Raw genomic sequence first — 21,028 nt, 5'->3', positions numbered from 1 at the left:
TGTGTCAAAGGTCTGTGAACGTATTTTCTTTGAGTCTCTGTACTGCCACGTCACCCCAGCGCTTTCACCATCTCAATCCGGTTTCTGCCGTGGAGACTCCACAACTTTCCAACTAACACGTCTAGTACAAGACATCTACACCCAGCGGAACCTCAGGCGGCATGTTGGCATCGTGTTCTTTGACCTAGCGAAAGCTTTCGACACCGTCTGGCATCGTGGTCTGCTTGCAAAGCTAGAGTCCGTCTTCTTGGTACATGGTCCAGCCCTGCAATGGCTCTCATCCTATCTTTCCTGCCGCCACCAGACTGTCAGAGTATCTACCTCCCTATCAGACCCATTACTAGTCGTGTCTGGGGTACCCCAGGGGTCCATACTTGGGCCGCTCCTATTTCTACTGTACGTTAATGACTTGCCAGCCCTTGTACCAAATGTAAGTCTTTTTGCTGACGACACTGCTCTGATGTGCTCCGACAGCTCGGCAGACAACCTCACGGCCTCCATGCAGTCCGGGGTCAACGCTACAGTAACATGGATGGAAACCTGGAAACTGAAGCCTAACCTCGCCAAAACCGAGGCCATGTTCTTCTCTCCCTCGCCCCCCACTCAGCTTCTGTATTTTCCTGGTCTAAATAGTACACCTATTAAAGTTGTTAACGAGCACAAGCACCTGGGCGTTATTCTCGACCGCCAACTCTCCTGGTCTCCACAAGTCCAGTCTGTGTGCAAGCGTGCGAGTGCGTCCTTAGGTATGCTACAACCCCACTGCCACCACTTGAATGATAACTGCAGAAAATTGTTCTTTAAGTCGTACATTTTGCCTATATTTGACTATTGCGATATAGCTTGGTGCGGGTTGTCTCAGACTTTACTCCACAGACTGGAAGTACATCAACGCTTGCTTCTGAAAATTCTGTTTCGAAAAGACCAAACATTTGCCTCCCTTTGTCTTTATAAACTTGCTTCCACGCACCCTCTTCTTGCCCGACATCAGCAGCATCTTTGTATCCTTGTGCAAAAAATCTTCCTAGCCCAAGTCCCGAAACATATTCTCTTAGTTTTCTAGGCTCAGATCGTTGGAACTCTCTACCTGCTGACATTCGCCTTTGCACATCTGTTTCTCGCTTCCGTTACCTTGTATTGGCACATTTAGGGTACCCTGTAAGAAGGCCTTAGGCCTGTGGGGATTGCCCTATCAAAAATTTAATAATAATAATAATAATAATAATATTGCCAAGTACAACTGGTTTGTTACCACTAGACCAACACGCAATGCCTTATCACTGCCCCGAGCTAGTTCCTCTCTGTTTTTGAAATCCCCTTTCTTCTCAGCATACTCCCTTTGGTCTAACCTGCCTACTAGCATTAAGACATGCCAGGATATCAGGAAATTCAAAGTCCAGCTTTCCACACTGTCTCATCCGAAGTGATCCCATGTATTACTAATGTGCCTCCCTTTCTTTTTCTCTCCCTATCTCCTTTCCCTCTCTGACAGCATCTTTCTTTTTCTCCCTTTTAGCTTGCCGTGGTTGGCTATCACCTGACCTCTCATGTTTATTGGCAGTCTTCGGACGGGCCAGGAGATGTTGAATAAATAAATAAATAAAAATCGATCGTGGGGCTGTAGACGGGAGAGGGCGTCCGCAATACTGTTGTCGATACCTGCGATGTGACGGATCAACAGGATGAAGTTGTAGCGTGCCGCAATACGCAGGGTGGTCCGTATGACTATGAGGTTCATGACCTCCAGATTCCAGCATGGCCCGATTCCCATGCTGTGGCGACAGCTTGATTGTCGCAATGGAGGTGGATTTTCTTCTTCTGCCACTGCGGGCCCCACAATTGCGCGGCCACAGCAATGGGATACATCTCCCGCCACATGATAGAGGAGAAAGGGCCGTGCTGGTGCTCCGGGCCCCATTCTCAGCAAAACCAGGCACTCTGAAAGAAACCTCCGAATCCCAGGCCGGACGCATCGGTATAGAGCTCAAGGTCTGGGGGCTTCGACTATACTGGGTCACGCAGAAGCGCTCGGCCGTTCCAGTGTGGGAGGAACTCCTTCCACCAACGGATGTCTGCTTGAGCATCGGCGTCCAGGTGCACTTCTTCATCCAAGCCTGTCACGGTGGTGCTGGTATGGATGAGACGACGGGTGAAGGTGCGGCCGGCCGCAACCACTTTGGACGCAAATGAGAGGAGGCCAATTAGTGACAACAGTTGACGTTTCGTGCACGATGGGCTGACCGCCCACTCGTTGAGCCATGCTTTGATTTCGAAAAGCTTGTCGGCCGGCAGCCGCATTTCCAGAGCCTGAGTATCCAGCTCAATGCCGAGCACTGTCATGACCGTGGCCGGACCGACAACCTTGTCTGCTCCTTCCGCGATGGGAACCCCGAGGTTGGCGAAAACCTCCAGGATGGTCCCTCGCCGTACCCCGACTGTCTTTGTTTTGCGGCACGCAAGTTATACTCCCTCGAATCTCGTCTCAACTTGAGGCTTTTTATTTTTGTTTTCCGCTGTATTCATAAGCTTACAAGTCCTCTTCTTTCCTCAATGTTCACCCTCCAGTCGGCTGCTACTTGCACCGAGAGGCGCACTAGAGGGCAATCATTCTCTTCACTTTCTTTGCCCGCTGCTACCACTAGATATGGCATGTTCTCTATTTCTTTCCTTGGCGCTGATGGGTGGAATTCTCTGCCTGTCTCGTGTCGTCAAGTTGAGCATCCATCCGTTTTTGTTTCGCTCTGTAAAGAGCACTTAGGGTTCCCTGAAACAAGACGGCAACGTCTGTAGGGCCTTCCCTATCAAAATGATAAATTCTACCGGCAAGAGTTCATAACCCCCATTCAGTACTGGTTGACAGCGTAATTATAACAAGGTGGAGTACCACCGTCGCCATTTTACCCTATAACTATACTCATTCCCGTTTATCTGCTATTCATTCGTTATCTACCTCCACTGAAGAGCAAGGGACGAACTTCCTCGCTATGGAGTGGTGTTGTGAATGTAATCCAAGACTCAAGAGCGCAGTGTGGAGAGGTGGACGGTTAAGAGTACCACCGTATTCGTAGAAAGGTCACTGCTTCGGAACACAGACAGTTGTCCTCCACCTAAGTCCTTGTTACATGCATGCTGTCAACCAACACAATGTGGACCTGTGCGAAGACTAGCAGTAAGACTAGCAGTAAGACTAGCAGTAAGACTAGCAGTAAGACTAGCAGTAAGACTAGCAGTAATACTAGCAGTAAGAGTAGCAGTAAGAGTAGCAGTAAGAGTAGCAGTAAGACTAGCAGTAAGACTAGCAGTAAGACTAGCAGTAAGACTAGCAGTAAGACTAGCAGTAAGAGTAGCAGTAAGAGTAGCAGTAAGAGTCGAGCAACAGTAAGAACACGTACCTCTGTATGTCGTTTTCATCTTAGTTGAGCGAAAACACTTACAGGCGTTTTAGCCGTTCGTGATAGAAAGTCGAGTCTTAACCGGGGTGGTCTGAGCTTCGCCGCTGTCGTGGCGAAAGATAGTATGGTCAAAGATAACCTTGTTTTGTTGAAAAGTCAATGAAAACACGTTGTTGGTTGACAGCATGTCACAAGGCGGAGGACCACAGTGGTCCTCCGCCTTGTGACATGCTATAAAGATAAACAAAACAATGTTTTAATAAAGCTATGAATAAGATGAAGGCCGCAAAACAAGGTTTATCCGTATATAGGAATTCCAGTGTGCCGACTGTGCTCAACAAGGCGGAGGCAGAGCCCTTGATTGCCCTTGCAAGCTTGCTGTTCTGTACAAAAGTTAAACACAATAATAGAAAAGCTGGTTCGGCTTTTCTAAATGTCTGAACATCTACGGCTCAGTTGCATATCGCGGAACGCCGGAAGACGTCCGCCTTCAGTGCTAGGCATTGGCGGATAATGCTCGAAAAGCAGTGAAATTGGCAGAACCATACAAACCTTATGGCGGGCAATTCCTCGAATTCTGCTCCATTTCTTTATCCACATACCAAACATGCATGAAACTACAAGCCCTACGTGTACTTCACACTCAATGCATGATAGATCTTCCATGCATGCTGCTGTCATCACTTCCTTTTAGTTACTACATGTAGTCATGTACGGTCATGTATGTCATGTTGTTCCGGACTATTCCAGACCTTCCACATCATATGCCCGATGAGTAATGTTGCTGACTATAGATATCTCACCTTCTAGAATACCTCGCTTAGTCATTATGTTAATGTTACGCAATGCTCACTTCATCTACCTGTATAGCAATGATGATCTAGGTTTGCCTTCTCCACTATTCTAGAACTTGTACTAGAAGGATGATTTCGCAATCACTGCAATTGCTTACCAACCTTACTTTCCTACCATCGCCTGCTTTGCCATACACATACACTTTGCTTGCCTATAAAAGCTGCTGTCTTTTCTGCCACCTTGAGATAAGAGATTAGAGATTAGATTAGATTAGAGATCGGAGAGATCCGATATATCAGAGAGAGAGCAAGATAGAGTCCTGTTCACTTAGGAATATTTGATATAAGATAACCTCCAGGCCGTGCCGGAGTAAGTTCTGATACGTTCATTGACTGACTGTGGGTAGTTGCCTCCTAGCCTTAGACCGCGCATACTACACTTGAAAAGTACCGAATTCTGCCAATTTTTCTGCCGGCATTATCCCGGCGCATATCCTAGCCTTCACCGGGCCATGCTCGAGGCTTCAGTAAACCTCCCTTTTGCCTTTGTTTACCATGATACTAGACAAGAACTCCAAAACGGCTTCCCAGCTACAATAGTCAATAACTCTGTGGTCTATAGACAGGGCAGGAGTGTTGAACCCGATATAGTAGATCTACATGATGGTTGCGCGATGCATCGAGCGAAGTCCTGGTTGCTAATACAGTACGGGTGAAATCCTGACAATTCGAACCTCGGTTTGCCGGGAAGAACATTTTAAAATTACCCGGACGTTCTAATTATGTATCCAAACATGTACTACTACTACTACTACTACTACATCATGTCTAGTAGATCCAGTCTACATGTTGTCAAGAGTACAGAACCCCTTGATGTTACCAATTACATGTAATAATGTATTTCAGGCAAGACAGGCATTTACTCTTGCTACTTCCGCGTTTACTACTTCGAAGTGCAATGTACTACTACGGTCCAAGAGTCCATGGACTCTTGCTACTACTAGTAGCAAGAGTAGAGGCGACGGTTTCAAATAGGAAATAGGTTGCAAACCGGAACGGACTCAATATTCACTTTCTCTCTTGGTATTTTGATTAGAAAACATATGTCACAGTGAGACTACGATGTGTTATACTCCGAGCCAAAATTTCATGGCTCTGCGATGACCAGAAGCGCCATATCAAGCAGGTGAGTTTTTGACGTGTTGCTTCGCACTGCGACTTGAGTTTTACGACTTTCGAAAAATCAACTTCTTGTCGCAGGTAAACAGCGGCTCGCCTCTCGACAATAAAGCACCGCATACCAATCAAAACTAATGGAAGCACACACAAGGCTTATTGTTACTCTGTACTGGCCGTCGTGGAGCGATAGCAATTACCTAATTTCAGACCCAGAGTGAATTTGACGGGCACTCTAAAACGTGTCCGGTTTGGAGCCACCTCTGATTTGAACTTTTTTGAAGCGAAAAATTGGGCAACTTGGAGGCAATGGGTCAACACAAAGGAGTGGCTCAGTTCGATTGACTCTGGCCCCAGAGCAAACTTCAACATGCCAGTTTCCTTCCACAAACATATTTCGAGTGAAAAATCAACGTTGATGATCGTTTTGGGTCTATACAAATTTGGCTGTCAAAACGTTCCGGTATCGAGCCGTCTCCTCTACATGTACTCTTGCTAGTAGTCTACTCCTACCAAGAGTTTTTATATGGGGTTATCATGGTTATGTACTCTTGCTGTTGACGCTACACAGCTGTGCCGTGTGGTTGACCGTTCGTAAGCTTGAGCCTTTGACTTTGAGGAGTTTGAGCTGCAAACAGGCCGGCCCGGGTGACACGGCTCTAGTATAGTGCCTGTAGTGGATCTACATGGTAAGGATCTACATGTAGATCTAGGTCTAGGAGGAGACTAGTTTTAGCTCAGCCCGGACCCCGGCCTGGGCGTTTCCAAAGCAATGGGTGCTACCAGCTCGGGGCGAAGCCCAGCACCTGTCAAGTACCACTGTCTCGCAGATGTAGATCTACTATCTGTAGCTGAAATGAAACACCGGTACGTAAACGTCGTTGCGTTCAGCCTTCATGCTTCAGGCGATTTGTAGTGCCCGCCGCACCGGTGGCGCGTGTGCAGTCCGCCTCATTCGCAGGCCACTGGCACTTCGCCATTGAAGGGAGCGAATTACAAGAAAAAAGCAGTGTTCAAAACTGTGTCTCTCTCTCAGGGTCAGCTTGCTTAGTACTGGATCTGTTCAGCTGCAGGGACAGGCGACCATAGATTAGTGCTCGTTCGCAGGAACGTTTGCAAGCATGGTCTTGTGAAGATATTTGCAGTCCGGAGAAGTGCGGTGGGATTGTTCGTGTGTTCTTCGCATACACTTTGGTCAATGGTGTCAGGTTTGAATTTTTCAGGCTCCACAACAATTCTAGCATTCGAGGATTGGTCATGATAGCAATCCAGTTAATAATAAGTAATTAGTTCACGAAAGACCATCCCGCCGCATAGTGCTTGCAGTAAACCATGCCTGAGTGTGAGAACGCATGGTCAACGAGCAGCTAGTGTTCCGACACTCCTAGCTAGCGATCCAACAAGCGAGCATATCGCCTATCCCAATTGGCCCAACCCAGGGTCAGGCAGGCGAGGGCGCAACCGGTGATCTAAAAAAGGGCTATCCCTTGGACTGGGTGCCGGCGTGGGTTGCCCAAACTACCGAAGATGAAGACCAGCAGAAGTCAGCGTAGTGCGTGCAGGTGCTCCGGAAGATCTGTGTCACTGTGCGGAGGAGTCACTTCTACTCTGTCTGTATGGATTACGGTGTTCGTGGCTGGTCAATGCACAACTACTACTGGTATGGATTTGTAACTAATAGCTATACCTGTACTCTTGTCTAGGCTGCTGCTGTACCCGTAGTACGTCGTGTTTCACTGTCTGTTCATAACTCACATAACTTCATAAGCCTTGCCCCTGGAAAAATAGTCCCTGTGCTAATGAGTAATGTACAGGCTGTGCAATCTGCTAAAAAATAACCTACTGTTAGAGCAGAGGTATTAAGTGGGTGGGTGTTTAGACTCCGTGTGCGGGATACTAGTGTGTCAGCACCTATACTTGAAGCGTTACTCGAAGACCACTAAAGGGGTTGGCACGCCTGGGTATGACTTTAGCATTGGGCTTCACTTAACTTGGGACCAGAGCTGCCGTACACCATACAGTTCTATAACTTGTTGTTGGTTGACAGCATGTAACAAGGCGGAGACCACCGTGTTCGGAAACAGTGATCTTTCTACAATCATCCACGGTTGGTAGAGCCCCGGTCTTTTTTTTACGACTGGGGCTCTACCAACCATGGATGGTTGTAGTAAGGTCACTGTTTCCGAACACGGTGTCCTCCACCTTGTTACAACATGTTTCAACAAACTAAGGTTTATCTAATACTAGTCCTATAGCCTGTAGCCAACTCAATCTATGCAGCTACGGGTCCTGGAGTTGCCCTGGAGAGGCCCGGGCACGCCATAATAGCTCTAATGCCCCCCCCCCCCCGCTAATGACAATAATTATTCTTTACTGCTAGTGATTGATCTGCAAACTAGAAACCCATACGCACAATATGCAGGGAGTCACTGAGCGCATCTGTAATTGTATGTACCGCACAGCGTCATCGTTATGTCATTGGGATGTTGTCACAATGACTGCCACGGTCAACCATAGGCATTCCAGTATACCATGTAGCTATTGCTGTATATCCAGTACTCAAACTGTTTTCTATATTATTATTATTATTATTATTATTATTATTATTATTATTATATTATTAATGCAATGAATATAACTAAATGCGCACTCATATCACAACCATGGGGACGAATCATGTATTCCAGAACGTTTTCTTGTCACAATTATCAATGGAATTCGTGACTCAAGAGAATGATGAAACTACAATAGGATTTATACACTTGCAGTGGAACAGCGAGGATACAAGCATAGTAAGAAAAATAGCACAAACCTAGGAACAATTTGCACAGGTAATAAACTATAGGTGAGGTGAGAAATGATAGGAAATTCAGCAAGTGCAGTGTGACAATGGACATGCATGTGTAAGTGTGTGTGAGTGCGAATTTACTGGAATAGCGTAAGTGCGGTGACATTTTCTTTTTGTTTACAAAGATTTGGATCACGAATGCGAATGTAGACTGCTTCTAGAACTTTTAACTGCTTGAAACTACTTGCAGAACGAACAACACTGAACCAAGAATCATCATAACTTTCACGACACACGGGGTTAGACAACAAATGCAATTTAATTGCCGATGTATTCTTCTTCTTCTCACCGCCTCCGCCTTCACTTGGTTTCTGACCGCCACCGTCCTTCACACCATCTGCACCATCATCGTCATCATCGTCACCGTCCTCTTCATCATCGCTGCCACCTTCACCTGTCGTCGGCTCTCCCAGCAACTGACCACCGGGTTCATCATCGTCACTGCACACGTCGTGAAAGTCGTGAAAGTCGTGAAAGTCGTGAAAGTTATGATGATTCTTGGTTCAGTGTTGTTCGTTCTGCAAGTAGTTTCAAGCAGTTAAAAGTTCTAGAAGCAGTCTACATTCGCATTCGTGATCCAAATCTTTGTAAACAAAAAGAAAATGTCACCGCACTTACGCTATTCCAGTAAATTCGCACTCACACACACTTACACATGCATGTCCATTGTCACACTGCACTTGCTGAATTTCCTATCATTTCTCACCTCACCTATAGTTTATTACCTGTGCAAATTGTTCCTAGGTTTGTGCTATTTTTCTTACTATGCTTGTATCCTCGCTGTTCCACTGCAAGTGTATAAATCCTATTGTAGTTTCATCATTCTCTTGAGTCACGAATTCCATTGATAATTGTGACAAGAAAACGTTCTGGAATACATGATTCGTCCCCATGGTTGTGATATGAGTGCGCATTTAGTTATATTCATTGCATTATTAAGATTATTGTCTCCACGTCGCCTTTTTACATATTATATTATTATTATTATTATTATTATACGCACGTCCGCGTTTACGTCAACAGTAAGTCCACGTATTCGCATGTGCCAGAAGACAGGCAGAGTGGGCAGGGAGGAAAACAAAAATAAACAAAAGTAAAAAATAAAATAACTGTTTTCTAGTATGGAGAATGGTGTTCCCTTCTTGTCTCTCCCTCTATATCTCTATCTCTCTGTCTGTCTGTCTATGTGTCTCTGTTTGCAGTGCTAGCGCAGAGTGCAGATGAGCCAGGTAAGTTGCCAATCTACACGTACAATGTTTCAGGCCGGAAATAGGCGCCGTGCTTGTATTTATCAGCTATGATGGAGTACGTCATGTAATGGCATACTTGTTTAGGCTCCGCTGCACAGTAGCATAGTAGTAGGAGGCACAGTGAACATTCACCTACTAGTAGCTGTGTAACCCTGAACACAAGCACCATGTGACCCAACAGTCATGTATTCACTACGGTTTCGAAGGGAAGGTAAAAAGACAGTCAAGTTTTCTTTCAGACTACGGACTCCGTCCTCTTTCTATTCGTGTGATCTTTAGTCCATCACCATATCTATAGTACCTGACTGGTTTACTCTGTTGCTTTCTCTGTGCTGCAGCAGATTCAGGAGGCTCCTCCAGCGGCAATGTACTGCTTTGGAGTCTGGTTGGCGGTATCCTCGGTCTGGCTTTCATCTTTGGTGTAGCGTTGTGTGTGCTGGTGGTCTGGATGAAAGCTAAAGACAGGAGAATCCGGTGAGTTTAAAAGTTGAACGGGGAGGGGGTGCGCGTACTGATGGTATGATGTAGATTGTGTGTACTTAGATACGGTCGTCCCTCTCTAAACCAGCACTTTATAAACCAGCACGATCTATAAACCAGCATAATTTTCAGTAACAAAGTGTCCTCTTCATGCACATTGCAGCAGTATATCAGATTTGTTAATCCAGCACCCTAACTAATCTAGCAAAATTTCCATAGCACAAATGATGCCGGAGTATAAAGAGAGGATACAGGGCATTGCATCCAACAGTATACTCCAGTGCTAAGTCAGAGTAGCCAGGATCACGATTCGACATACGCATAATGAGTACAGTCTACAGCATGCTGCTGATTGTAAAGAGGTGTAGAGTCGCAGAGCCCTGAAACCAACTGTGATGTTCTTGGCTGCAAAATGCTGAATGCTGCATGCTGCAGCTGGCTCTTGTCTACAGCTGTCCCGCTGCACAGGTTTGGAGCAGTGGGTGGTGATATGGGAGTAGTTGTTTTTTTCTTCTTCTTGTGTGCGTGTGTGAATATTTGTGTATTTGCATGCGTACATATGTGTGTGTGTGTGTGTGTGTGTGTGTGTGTGTGTGTGTGTGTGTGTGTGTGTGTGTGTGTGTGTGTGTGTGTGTGTGTGTGTGTGTGTGTGTGTGTGTGTGTGTGTGTGGGTGTGTGGGTGGGTGTGGGTGTGGGGGTGTGTGTGCGTGTGTGAATATTTGTGTATTTGCATGCGTACATATCTGTGTGTGTGTGTGTGTGTGTGTGTGTGTGTGTGTGTGTGTGTGTGTGTGTGTGTGTGTGTGGGTGTGTGGGTGTGTGTGGGTGTGTGGGTGTGGGTGTGTGTGGGTGCGCGTGTGTGCGTACATGTGTGCATATGCATATACAGTCGGCACGCTGCCTCCAGAGGCTCCTCAATGGGCTTGCTAGACACCCGGAGTAGGTAAGGACATGTACCTGCGTCTTGCGAATCTGAAACTGCATGTTTATAAACAATGCCTTTGTAGAGAGTCAGAGGTGAAAGGGGATATCCAGTTTATGTTTTAAGTTCGAAATTTCTGATATAATGTCAGTATATTATACTGATATTTCCTCAACACAGGCAGGCAGGCATAGTGGGGAGAAACAGAGGGTAGCAGGTTCAAGTCCTGCTTGGAAGCGGAAGGATTTTTTTCAGGGCGTGCTGCGACCCACAGTTAATTGGGAACTCGTGGCCTGGCACGAGGGAAACATGGATGCAGTGAATAGGATCAGTTTTGGTCTTTGACCACTTTGTGGTGGGTCTGATCTGCTCACCTCCCACTGCTTAGGAACTGCATCTGCGCCTTGATCCAAGGGGGTGCGGGTGGCGTTCCTGCGGATGCGGAAAACTCGGCTTTTAGCCGAGTCTCACACGAACCGTGAAGTTTTTAACAAAATGTCCTCAACACTCTCCAACTCCACTGCAGCGTCTTCTTTCCACTTGTGAACACTTTCATCCCCGAACAGGCTCTCAGCTGACCAACGAGAATAAATAATAAATTGCTATGATATTCTGCAGTAAAAGATTGTGCGCTGTGGTACTGTGCATGAGTGCATCGTCAGGCTTTCTGATATGTTCCAGCATGTCTGGTTACTACATCTGACCATTGTCACTATTGCTTGTATTTGAACAGGAATATGTCCACTTTGTCATCCATCTCCACCAACGCTGATCCCAACACGCCGTGGCGAGATCAACTGTCACGCTCAGCAGAGACAACCATGACGTCCGTGGACGGCAGCCTATCAACTCTGGCCCTTCAAGGGTCCGAAGTCCTGATACAGAAGTAGGTGAACCGCAGAAAGTGGTGATGTAATGGCTTCTGAAAACTGTTTCATGGCATGACATCATCATGTAAAAGTCTAGCAACGTGCTAAACGTGATACTTGCAGCACTCTATGTAATCGTTGCAGTGCACTTCGGAGTAGAAACCCTGTACTGAAATCTGTGTGTGTGTGTGTGTGTGTGTGTGTGTGTGTGTGTTCGTGCGTGCGGGCGCGCGCGTGTGTGTGTGTGTGTGTGTGTGTGTGTTTAGTACTGTAGTATGGCACCTATGGGTGAACAATCAAATGCCACCCACTTCACTGCATATTGAAAGGCCATCTTCTAATTCTTGTTGGTGCTCCACAATTAGTTGGTGAGCCACGAGTTTTCTGTATAATTTGCATGTATGAGTTGCCCTATTTTCTTCACTCTCTCTCTTTCACACACACACACACACACACACACACACACACACACACACACACACACACACACACACACACACACACACACACACACACACACACACACACACGCACACATTCTCTCTGTATCTCTGTGTTTCTCTTTCTCCTCCTCCTCCCCCCCCCCCCCTCTCTCTATCTATCAATCTATCTATCTCTACATGCCTATCTATCTCTCATTGCCGCTATACCAAAATGCAGAGCACGTCTGCAGCCGCAGCCAGCACCAAACATTGTCCTGACCTTTCGCCAATCACCTGGAACAGGCGCGAAAAGTGCCACCATGCCTGTTGAAAAGTAAGTACAACAAGCCGCTCTATGACAATGTCACTCATTATGTATGTGCAGGAGAGAGAGAGAGAGAGAGAGAGAGAGAGAGAGAGAGAGAGAGAGAGAGAGAGAGAGAGAGAGAGAGAGAGAGAGAACCAGACGACTACAAGATCAATAACTGGAACAGCATTTTTTTAGCTCATTCCTCATCAGCTTTATACTCCAGCTACTGTGAACGTCAGCGCGTTGCATGAAGGACTACAATGTCATGTTGTTTGTGGCCATTATCCTGTGGAGATCAGAACTGCGGAGTTCCTTTCAAGCAGTCGGCTTTACACCATGTGTTTTCTGCCGTTGTCCTGTCAGGAACAAGCATGGCGTAAATGACGTGGAGTCTACATCAGCGTTCTCCGCACACGTTGCAAGCGCAATAGCAACTGCCGATGCGGACAGGAACAGCCAAGACATGGAATTGATTTGGTAAGACGGGGCAGTGAAGAAGTCAGCATGACGGGCTTGGCCATTTAAGGTAGTTGGCTGCAGTTGTCGCCATTTTTTACTGTATTTGTGCAGACTAACTGTGTGATGTGTGAGCGAGTGCATCATTCACTGTATTCACACTCATGTAAACTGCTGGTATGTTAGCAGGTTACAACATAATCAAGAAGTACCACTCACCAAACTACTGGCTCACAATATAACATTTAGATTATTTTAGTTCCTGGACAAGAACAACCCAAACTGAAAAACATTCTCTTCTCTCTCGAAGAACCCTCTCTCTCGCGCGCAGGCGCAAAAAGACAACCAAAGAAAAAGAGAAAAAAGAGAATATGACGGGATTAGAACCCGCGAGGGCATAATACCAAAAAGCGTGTAATCCGGATATGTACCAATCTCTCTAAACAACCATTATAAAACACAGTGAATAAACAGCATAAATAAACATGTCATACATGTTACACTCATACACTTCAGTCGTATGTCCTATAATACAATCATGTATCATGTGTACCGATATGATTCACCTGCAGGCCTGCAAGAATGACACCCCTAGCGGAAACATCACGGGAATGCAGTCGAGACTCAACCCTTCAAAAGCCTTCCTCCGGTGGCAGTTCTCTGGCCCGAGCAAGCAACACGAGCACCCGGAATCCGTCCAGTTTATCGCGAGGGGGAACAGCAGAGAAGGTAGCCAACGAGCTGAAGGAGCAAATAAGCACCGGCGCAATCAGTGAACTGGCTACCGATGGTGATGCGACGCACACTACGGCAGGCACTGGTGTTAGTGATATGCACGGAGGCCAGCCATTACCAGTGACAAGCACTCCGATACCGCCAACTGCTGCAGCTGCTGCTGCTGCCACTGCTGCTGCTGATCAAGACAGTGCTGGGCAGCAGGGCAGGAAGGAAAGTGTAGTCAGCGTGGACTATCCAGAAAATGACGCCATTGCTGTCGGCCATCTAGACAGCCTTCAGCGGGCGCTGAACAGAGAAATGATCGATACCGGTGATGATATCTTTGATCAAGACGAGGCGCATGTTGACACGACTCGTGACCATGCCTTGAAGTTTATAACTCCTATCAGCATGATGCATGGCAGCGTCGGCGATGTGCCTGAAGAGGATGAAGCGCGTGTCGGCGCACAGGATCGAAACGATGACACGACACTAGTCAGCGTGACTCATGATGATGTCACTGGTTTGGATGACACTAACGAAGCACAGTGTGGTGGTGCTGATACTACCAAGAGTACAGGTGGTACTGACGTCGTAACAGCAGCGGGAGGAGTGACGGTGGAGCTAGGGCAGCAGAGCAAACCAGCTGACAGCGCCTACGCTGAGAATGGGCGCAGTGCAGTGGAGTTATCCACCTCAACACCAGTACCAGCAACAGCAACAATGAGCGAGAGTACCACGCCATCGCAGACATTGCAGGATTCGGCAAGCGGAGAAATCGCAGATAGTGCGTATGAGGACTACACGGCTGAGGATACCGGGTAAGGGGTTATATCGGTCTACTTCAGTAGTTGATACTAGCACAGAACTGCACAGTATCCGGGAATAGTTAGTATAGTAGTGGAATTTCCTGTTTAGTCCAAACTCCATCACTACATGCATTCTCAGGTGGATCTTGTGCACCACACCAGCAAATTGGCAGCAATTACACGACTCCCAGGTTGTTGGAGTCGTGTTGCTGGTGTCGTAAACAAGCTTGACCGGAGAACGCATATGGTAGGTAGTTTGGGCTAACGTGGAGCAGGCTGAAAGAAGCTATTCATCCCCGTGACTGTTGGAATTTCCTGTGTCTGCAAATGAAATCCAGTGCCACACTTGACTACTGTGACAGTGCCCCCTAGCGTCATAAGTCAGAACTGATCACTAATTACACACACGTTTACTAATCTGCGGCCACCTCCTCTCCTTGTCGCTGACAAACCATGCATTTCCAATAGGATGTCGTTTGGTCTGGACGTGGAGCTGTGGGAAGCATCGGAAGCGCAGGACGAGCCAGAGCAGGACGAGGTTTGGGACGTGATACACGGCTTCTATGATCAGTAAGTATGGACAGATAAGACTTAGTCGGTGTGACCTACCACGTGTACACCAGTGATGTCAAGAGTCCATAATCCCCCAGAGTGCGCAACTGGGATGGGGTTGTGGGACGGCGTAATCCGTGATGTACGACTTGCGTCATTCCGTCGACGCGATCCACCACCCAAACACACTTCTCCTACTCATGAACTATGAAGTGCAACACGGATTTCGCCGTCCCAGATCTGATCAGTGAAGTTGCGCACTCTGGGGGATTACAGACTCTTGGTGATGTGCATTTGCAGAACAGAGGGAACTCATGTGTGTTGCACAATGATGCTTGTGCATTGTAGTTGGATTTCTTTCAAGGTACTACTTTTTGGTACTACTTCAAAGTAGGAACAAGTCCTGGGAGTTACAAGTTGGTTGGCTGCAACTGGTGGAGAGTCTTGCACGAGAAGGGGGTTCTCTTACAATTTACATAGTCAGGGAATATGTACAAAAGATTTCAAACTTGACTCCTGCATGCACTCTCCTGAGCTGACCTCGTTCACCAAACAGGCCTAGTTTGAATTTCAATAGACAAGCCAAACGCTGCTGCTTACCCTTTGTCACATGTACAATAGACAGGTAATGCATCAATGTATTCACAGTAAACTGAATGATCTGGTGAGAATGAACCAGGACCGAGGAAACATGTCTTCCCGCTGAGGCGCAAAGCATCCATTCATTCCGTGATTCTGTCACCGTTGCACTCATTTCCATTCCACAGCTCAGCGAGTAAGCTACGTGCAGCCACCATGGTGTCGGACAGGAGCAATGTGGATGAAGACTTGGAGCAGTTGAAGTAAGTCACACGCAACAGCATTGCATGTGCTCTTTGAGTGCTGGTCGGATCCGCTGTTGTGCAGTCCACGACGTCAATATCTATCACAGTGCTGATCAGTCCACAAAGGATGAGCCAGCGCCACATGTTCACAGATGAGAATCTCTGTTATATCTTTGGAAGCAGGAACTTGGTGCCCAAGTGCATTGTTACCGGGGAATAGCCCAGGGTGCATTTGAAGTGGTTGCTGGTCATCTTGAGTCTATATGCACGGTATCAGCGCTGCACTCCAGTAAACACACTGGTCTGTGACAAAGGGTTAGAGGGGAATTACCTGATTCCGAGGCATGCTATGATCCAGTCTACCTACATCCCTGCACTGCTGTTGGTTTTCGAACAGTTCGACCTACGCCACTCCACTGCCTTTGCTTGACGTCAGCACACCTGCCATCAAGAAAAGTAGCTGTACTGGCCGCCGTGGGTACTTGGGCGGTATACATGATTGTATCCTGTGCTATTGCAAACATTACACTGCCCTTGGGTATTTGTCTGTGCCTACAGCATGTCCATCGATACACTACAAACACTGCGAAGACTTGAAGCTAAGGAGCGGAAAGCGTAAGCCTATGGGTTAATACGGTGACTCTGTACCGCGAGAACACCCCACCGCCTGGACCCGTGTGTGGTCTTGGGCCTAGTATTGAGGTGGGCCAGATGAACGAATCCTGTCTGCAGGCTACAGTCAGACCTCGCATAACCGCATACATCCGTTTTCCAGAAAAAAATCCGGATAGGCGAGGGAACCGGATAATCGAACACACATACTCTGTGTGTGCATGGCATATGCTGTAAATCGGTAACCAACGATTTTCTTCCGGATGGCGAGGGATCCGGATAAACGAGGACCGGATAAACGAGGTCTGACTGTACTAGTATAAGACAAATGCACTGTACACACATTGCACATTGTGCAGTCAATCCGTACTCGAGTCACATCCGAGCGGTAGCGAACCTTACACAAGAGCAATGAGCTGGCAGGACCATGACTGTGTGACCTTCGTACACACAGGTTCCTACATTACAGCATGTTGTTTGCCCATGCTCACAATGTAAAACCGACTGTTTTCTTTGCTTGAAACCGACAGCATCCCGATGATTGCATTGGTGTATGGACATGGGCTGAAGTCAGAGTAGAGTGTTTCTAATCAACTAACAGTTAATTCACTAGGTTGTGTGTGCGTGTATTTCTTTGTTTGTACAGAGCAAAGAACATGAACAGAAAGTCTACACCAATCGTACACACGCATGACGTGCCATCCGTGCTGGACATCTTTGGGGACAGGTGATTAGTACTGATTACCAGTATACACGTACTAGTGATGTGTGCTTTTGCAGCCAAGCAGCTGCCTGTGCGCATACTCTGTGTGTGTGTGTGTGGGGGGGGGGGGGGGGGAGGGGGGAGGGGGTGTTTGTGTGTTTGTGTCTGGCATTTTTCCAAGGTACTGCCGATGTGTGTTCATGTGTGTTTGTATGTACTTGTATGCTCATTGCATGTTGTTCATGTAGAGGAGAAGGTGCCGAGACTCCAGAGGTGACGCCAATGGACACACCACTCGGCACACAGCCAAGGTTAGAAGCTCGGGACAGAGTGTGCATGTAGCCTGCGCCCGGTTCTTGCGCCACCGTGTAAATTTGCCCGTTTGTGTGACGTTATGCTCCTCCAACATCACTATGTCCCTGTGATCATGTTCCTGCTGTTAGTTAGGCTTTACATTACAGTGCTAGCAGGGTAGCCATGGTCTTTACCATCCTAACCTGACCCAACACACAGCGAACTGTCAGCAATTGGTCCTTGAGGATACCAGTGCACCAGCTGCTCAACACAGCTGCTACTAAATTACACAGCAGTTTGTTATGCTGCAGCCTCCTTAACTGCTGCTGCTGTTCTTGTTGTTCTTATTGTCGTCGTCGACGGCATTATTGTTGTGTTCTGTTGTCACAGAGGACGAGCTCAGTCAACACCTACTGGCACGAGTGCAGCAGCCAGCAACCAGAGCAGCCTCTCCAAAGTAGTTGACAAGTACGTACACACTGTGTTGATGTTTGGTACTGGGTATGCTGCAATAACTGATTGGAACTATCCACACGAAGACCCATACACTTTCACCTTGCTCATCCAATGCTCAATGGTTTCTACACCACCGTGTTTTGCTTGGTGTACGATTCACGACATGCTGGACAAGTCAAACCAATCTCCGCCTCTCCGTGTGTCCTGTTAATTTCTCAGTGCCGAAAAGGACTTCCTGGAAGCACCGGTGTTTCGAACACCAACAATTAACGAAGTCTCGGACACAAGGTAAGAACAACTCATGAAACTCTACAAACAAATTATGTGGCAGGCTCAGATTTGCGCACACGTATGTATCTGTCTGTATGTGTGTGTGTGTGTGGGGGGGGGGGGCGGGGTACATGTACAAGCATTGACTGATCTCGCCTGTCAACAAGTGTAGCACATTGTACCTTTTAAAATACTATCCCCAAATCCACCTTTCCTGCCAAGAATTGGAAGAAAGTGTGGAGTCAGAGCAATGGTTGTGTTTGAGCCCCGTGTATTGGGAAACAGCATCACGTTCCACTCAGTATTAGTGTTGATACTACAGTCGTGCTCAATTCATCTAGCCCCAGTAATAAGTCAGCATCCTGAACCAGTGCAGAGCCGGGTAGCCCTGTGTTAGAGGAGCCAGCCGGTGTGCACAGCGTCTCAACCCCAGTGCATAGTCCAGCGTTCACAGGGCTAGGGGTACGCAGCCCGGGACCCAGCACTACTGCCGGCAACTGAGTCACTCAGAGCCGTATTTCATTGCGCACTACTGTGACACTGTGTTAACTGGTTTGTCTGATCTGTCTGTCTGCAGTGAGAACCAAGCCAGCGGTTCATTGTTTGTCAACCCTATGTACACGTGAGTCATGTACAAGTACAGTACCCTTTATAGTTTATATAATAGTTTTTTATACTGTCGTACTTGTAGATGAGTTCAAGGATGCATCAGGAATCTGGCCAGGAAATAATATAGTTGTGGAGGGGGGAGGAGGAGGGCCCGGATTTCTGACATTGCCTTGTCACAAAAAACGGCATTCTACGGGTATGGAGAGCTCTCAAAATGATGGAATTGAGGTTGTATTTATGTTGTAGCAATACAAAGTTGCCGCTGTCTAACTGTATGCTAAACATGCCACTAACAAATGTCCTTTGCACATCTTGCTACTAATTTGTTCTCACAGGCCAATATCACAGACTTGACAAGCAACAGAGAATGACTATCCGCTCCATCACTCTCCAGCAACCAGCAACGCGGAGGAGGATTTATGACTGGCATGGTATCAGTGGACACTGGAGACACACTCACACACTGGCATTAGCAGGGTGTACATGCTCTGTGTGACCTGTACGCCAAAGAAATACGGCCCACTACTAAGTCATGATTGCTATAGCATGGGTCCTGGAAGACGTGTGATCCATCAATACTCAGTGTGTTCAGTACAAGCAGCGGCAGTAGCAGCACCACCACCAGTAGCAGCAGCAGTTGTCGGCCAGCTCCAGTGCAAAGCACCACTGGAATGCGTGTATACCAACCAACCCCAGGAAGCATGCTAAATGCAAGTCCTTGTTGCTAACAGTTGTTCGAGATGGCATGGGCCGATGGGCGATATGAGCTCAGGCACAATGAATGTGATAAACGTTTCACCTTCGTATCCAGAGTAAACTTGATTTGAAGTGAAATTCGAACTACCATCTTGGTGACTACTGATGGCTGACGATTTCGTAACCGATTACTTTTGGATATCCGCCGGAACACAATAACTTGATCTAACAATGACTGAGAGAGACCCTGCCAGCATGTACATGTATTACTTGATCAAACTCACTACCTTGATAGGACATTCATAGCCTTTTCTAATCATCAGTGCCTGTAAACGCTAACGAAGCCACTTTATACACATATATAACTCTTCACTTTTTTTAAACTCCAAAACGGTCTCTTCACTGCGAAAAACTTCACATTTCACGACATTTCCGAGCCTGGCTCAACATCAGGCCAATGGCCAGGGTGATCAACAGACTGTTTTAGAAACAGGCTGGACCTCTCCTATTTCCCATATTTTCTAAAACATTCTCTACTCTATCCTATCAGCGTAGCACCGTGGAGACCCCAAAGTTGTCAAATATTATCGGATAAACTACGAGTCGCACATGCAGTAAAAATCTTACTTCCCCACTTTCATTCACCAAACGGTTTCAGAACCTAATTAACTATGTACTGGCATCTGGCACTTTGAGTGCTAAGCAAAAGAGCAAAGACCTGAGGAGGTCATACGGTATGTTCAGAGGATGTTCCCCCATGCCATGGCCCACTGGAATAAATTTGTGCCGCACACACCGACAGAAATGCACCAGCAGCCACATGGTACATGTATGTACAGTATGCACACACGACATCTGCTTGTGGGCACATGAAGTCTTTTTTCCTTCTTCATATTAAAGTTCGAGAGAGTTGAAACGGGAAAAGTCTGAGGAAAAAAATGACCGCCACCACCAGGACTCGAACCAGGGAGCCTCACTTTGGGCCAACGATGTTCATCATTAGGCTATGGTGTAATTGTCATCCCAGCACTACATGTCGTGTACATGTATGTGACTATCGTAGCATAGCTTTGGCGGAAAAAAGTACTAAGTTTCAGGATAAAAAGTACTATTTTTCGATATCGGACCCTCCGCTTCAAACATGTGCCTGACGTCGTACCGGTATTCTAAAAATGGTCCTTGGAGGTACGTAACCGTTGCACTGAACTTTCACTGTACATTAGCATGTTTGCAGCGTACCCTGGCATGAGGTACACACAAGGGTCAATACCGTATTTTCCGGAGTATAAGCCACACTTTGAACACTGAAAATTCACCCCCAAAAAGGGGGGAGGGGGTGGTGCGGCTAACTCCGATCATCAAATTAACACTGATAAATAGGGTAGATGACGTCTGTGTTTCGTGGCAAAAAATGGGGGGGGGGGGGGTGCGGCTTATACTCCGGAAAATACGTCAACCCACTTTCTGACATGATGTAACGACAGTACAATGTAGATATCAGTACATTATGTGTACTTGCAATTGCACTGAGCTGAGAACTAGCATTTTTTTAGTATAAAGAAAATTC

General features: G+C 46.9%; 1 protein-coding gene across 1 annotated transcript; it reads left to right on the top strand.

The window, feature by feature from the left end:
- The first annotated feature begins 6,318 nt into the window (after positions 1-6,318).
- Positions 6,319-20,101, top strand: LOC135816143 (uncharacterized). The gene is made up of 17 exons (XM_065329531.1): positions 6,319-7,022; positions 9,413-9,439; positions 9,802-9,934; positions 10,830-10,883; positions 11,596-11,748; positions 12,392-12,487; positions 12,827-12,940; positions 13,492-14,457; positions 14,914-15,015; positions 15,765-15,839; positions 16,380-16,436; positions 17,080-17,160; positions 17,385-17,447; positions 17,821-17,898; positions 18,106-18,174; positions 18,734-18,778; positions 19,101-20,101. The coding sequence occupies exons 1-17, from the start codon at positions 6,890-6,892 to the stop codon at positions 19,117-19,119; spliced, it is 2,265 nt and encodes a 754-aa protein (XP_065185603.1). The 5' UTR covers positions 6,319-6,889; the 3' UTR covers positions 19,120-20,101.
- Positions 20,102-21,028: the final 927 nt, after the last annotated feature.

Source organism: Sycon ciliatum, chromosome 4 (assembly GCF_964019385.1).
Source record: "Sycon ciliatum chromosome 4, ocSycCili1.1, whole genome shotgun sequence".
Lineage (NCBI taxonomy): Eukaryota > Metazoa > Porifera > Calcarea > Leucosolenida > Sycettidae > Sycon > Sycon ciliatum.
This window is presented reverse-complemented; position numbering and strand designations above follow the sequence as displayed.

Bases quoted from the DNA above. Each gene is read 5' to 3' on its own strand.
- LOC135816143 (XM_065329531.1), top strand. From the start codon at position 6,890: ATGAAGACCAGCAGAAGTCAGCGTAGTGCGTGCAGGTGCTCCGGAAGA. The intron at 9,935-10,829 runs GTGAGTTTAAAA...ATGCATATACAG, and splicing joins GCTAAAGACAGGAGAATCCG to TCGGCACGCTGCCTCCAGAG. The intron at 17,161-17,384 runs GTGATTAGTACT...TTGTTCATGTAG, and splicing joins CTGGACATCTTTGGGGACAG to AGGAGAAGGTGCCGAGACTC.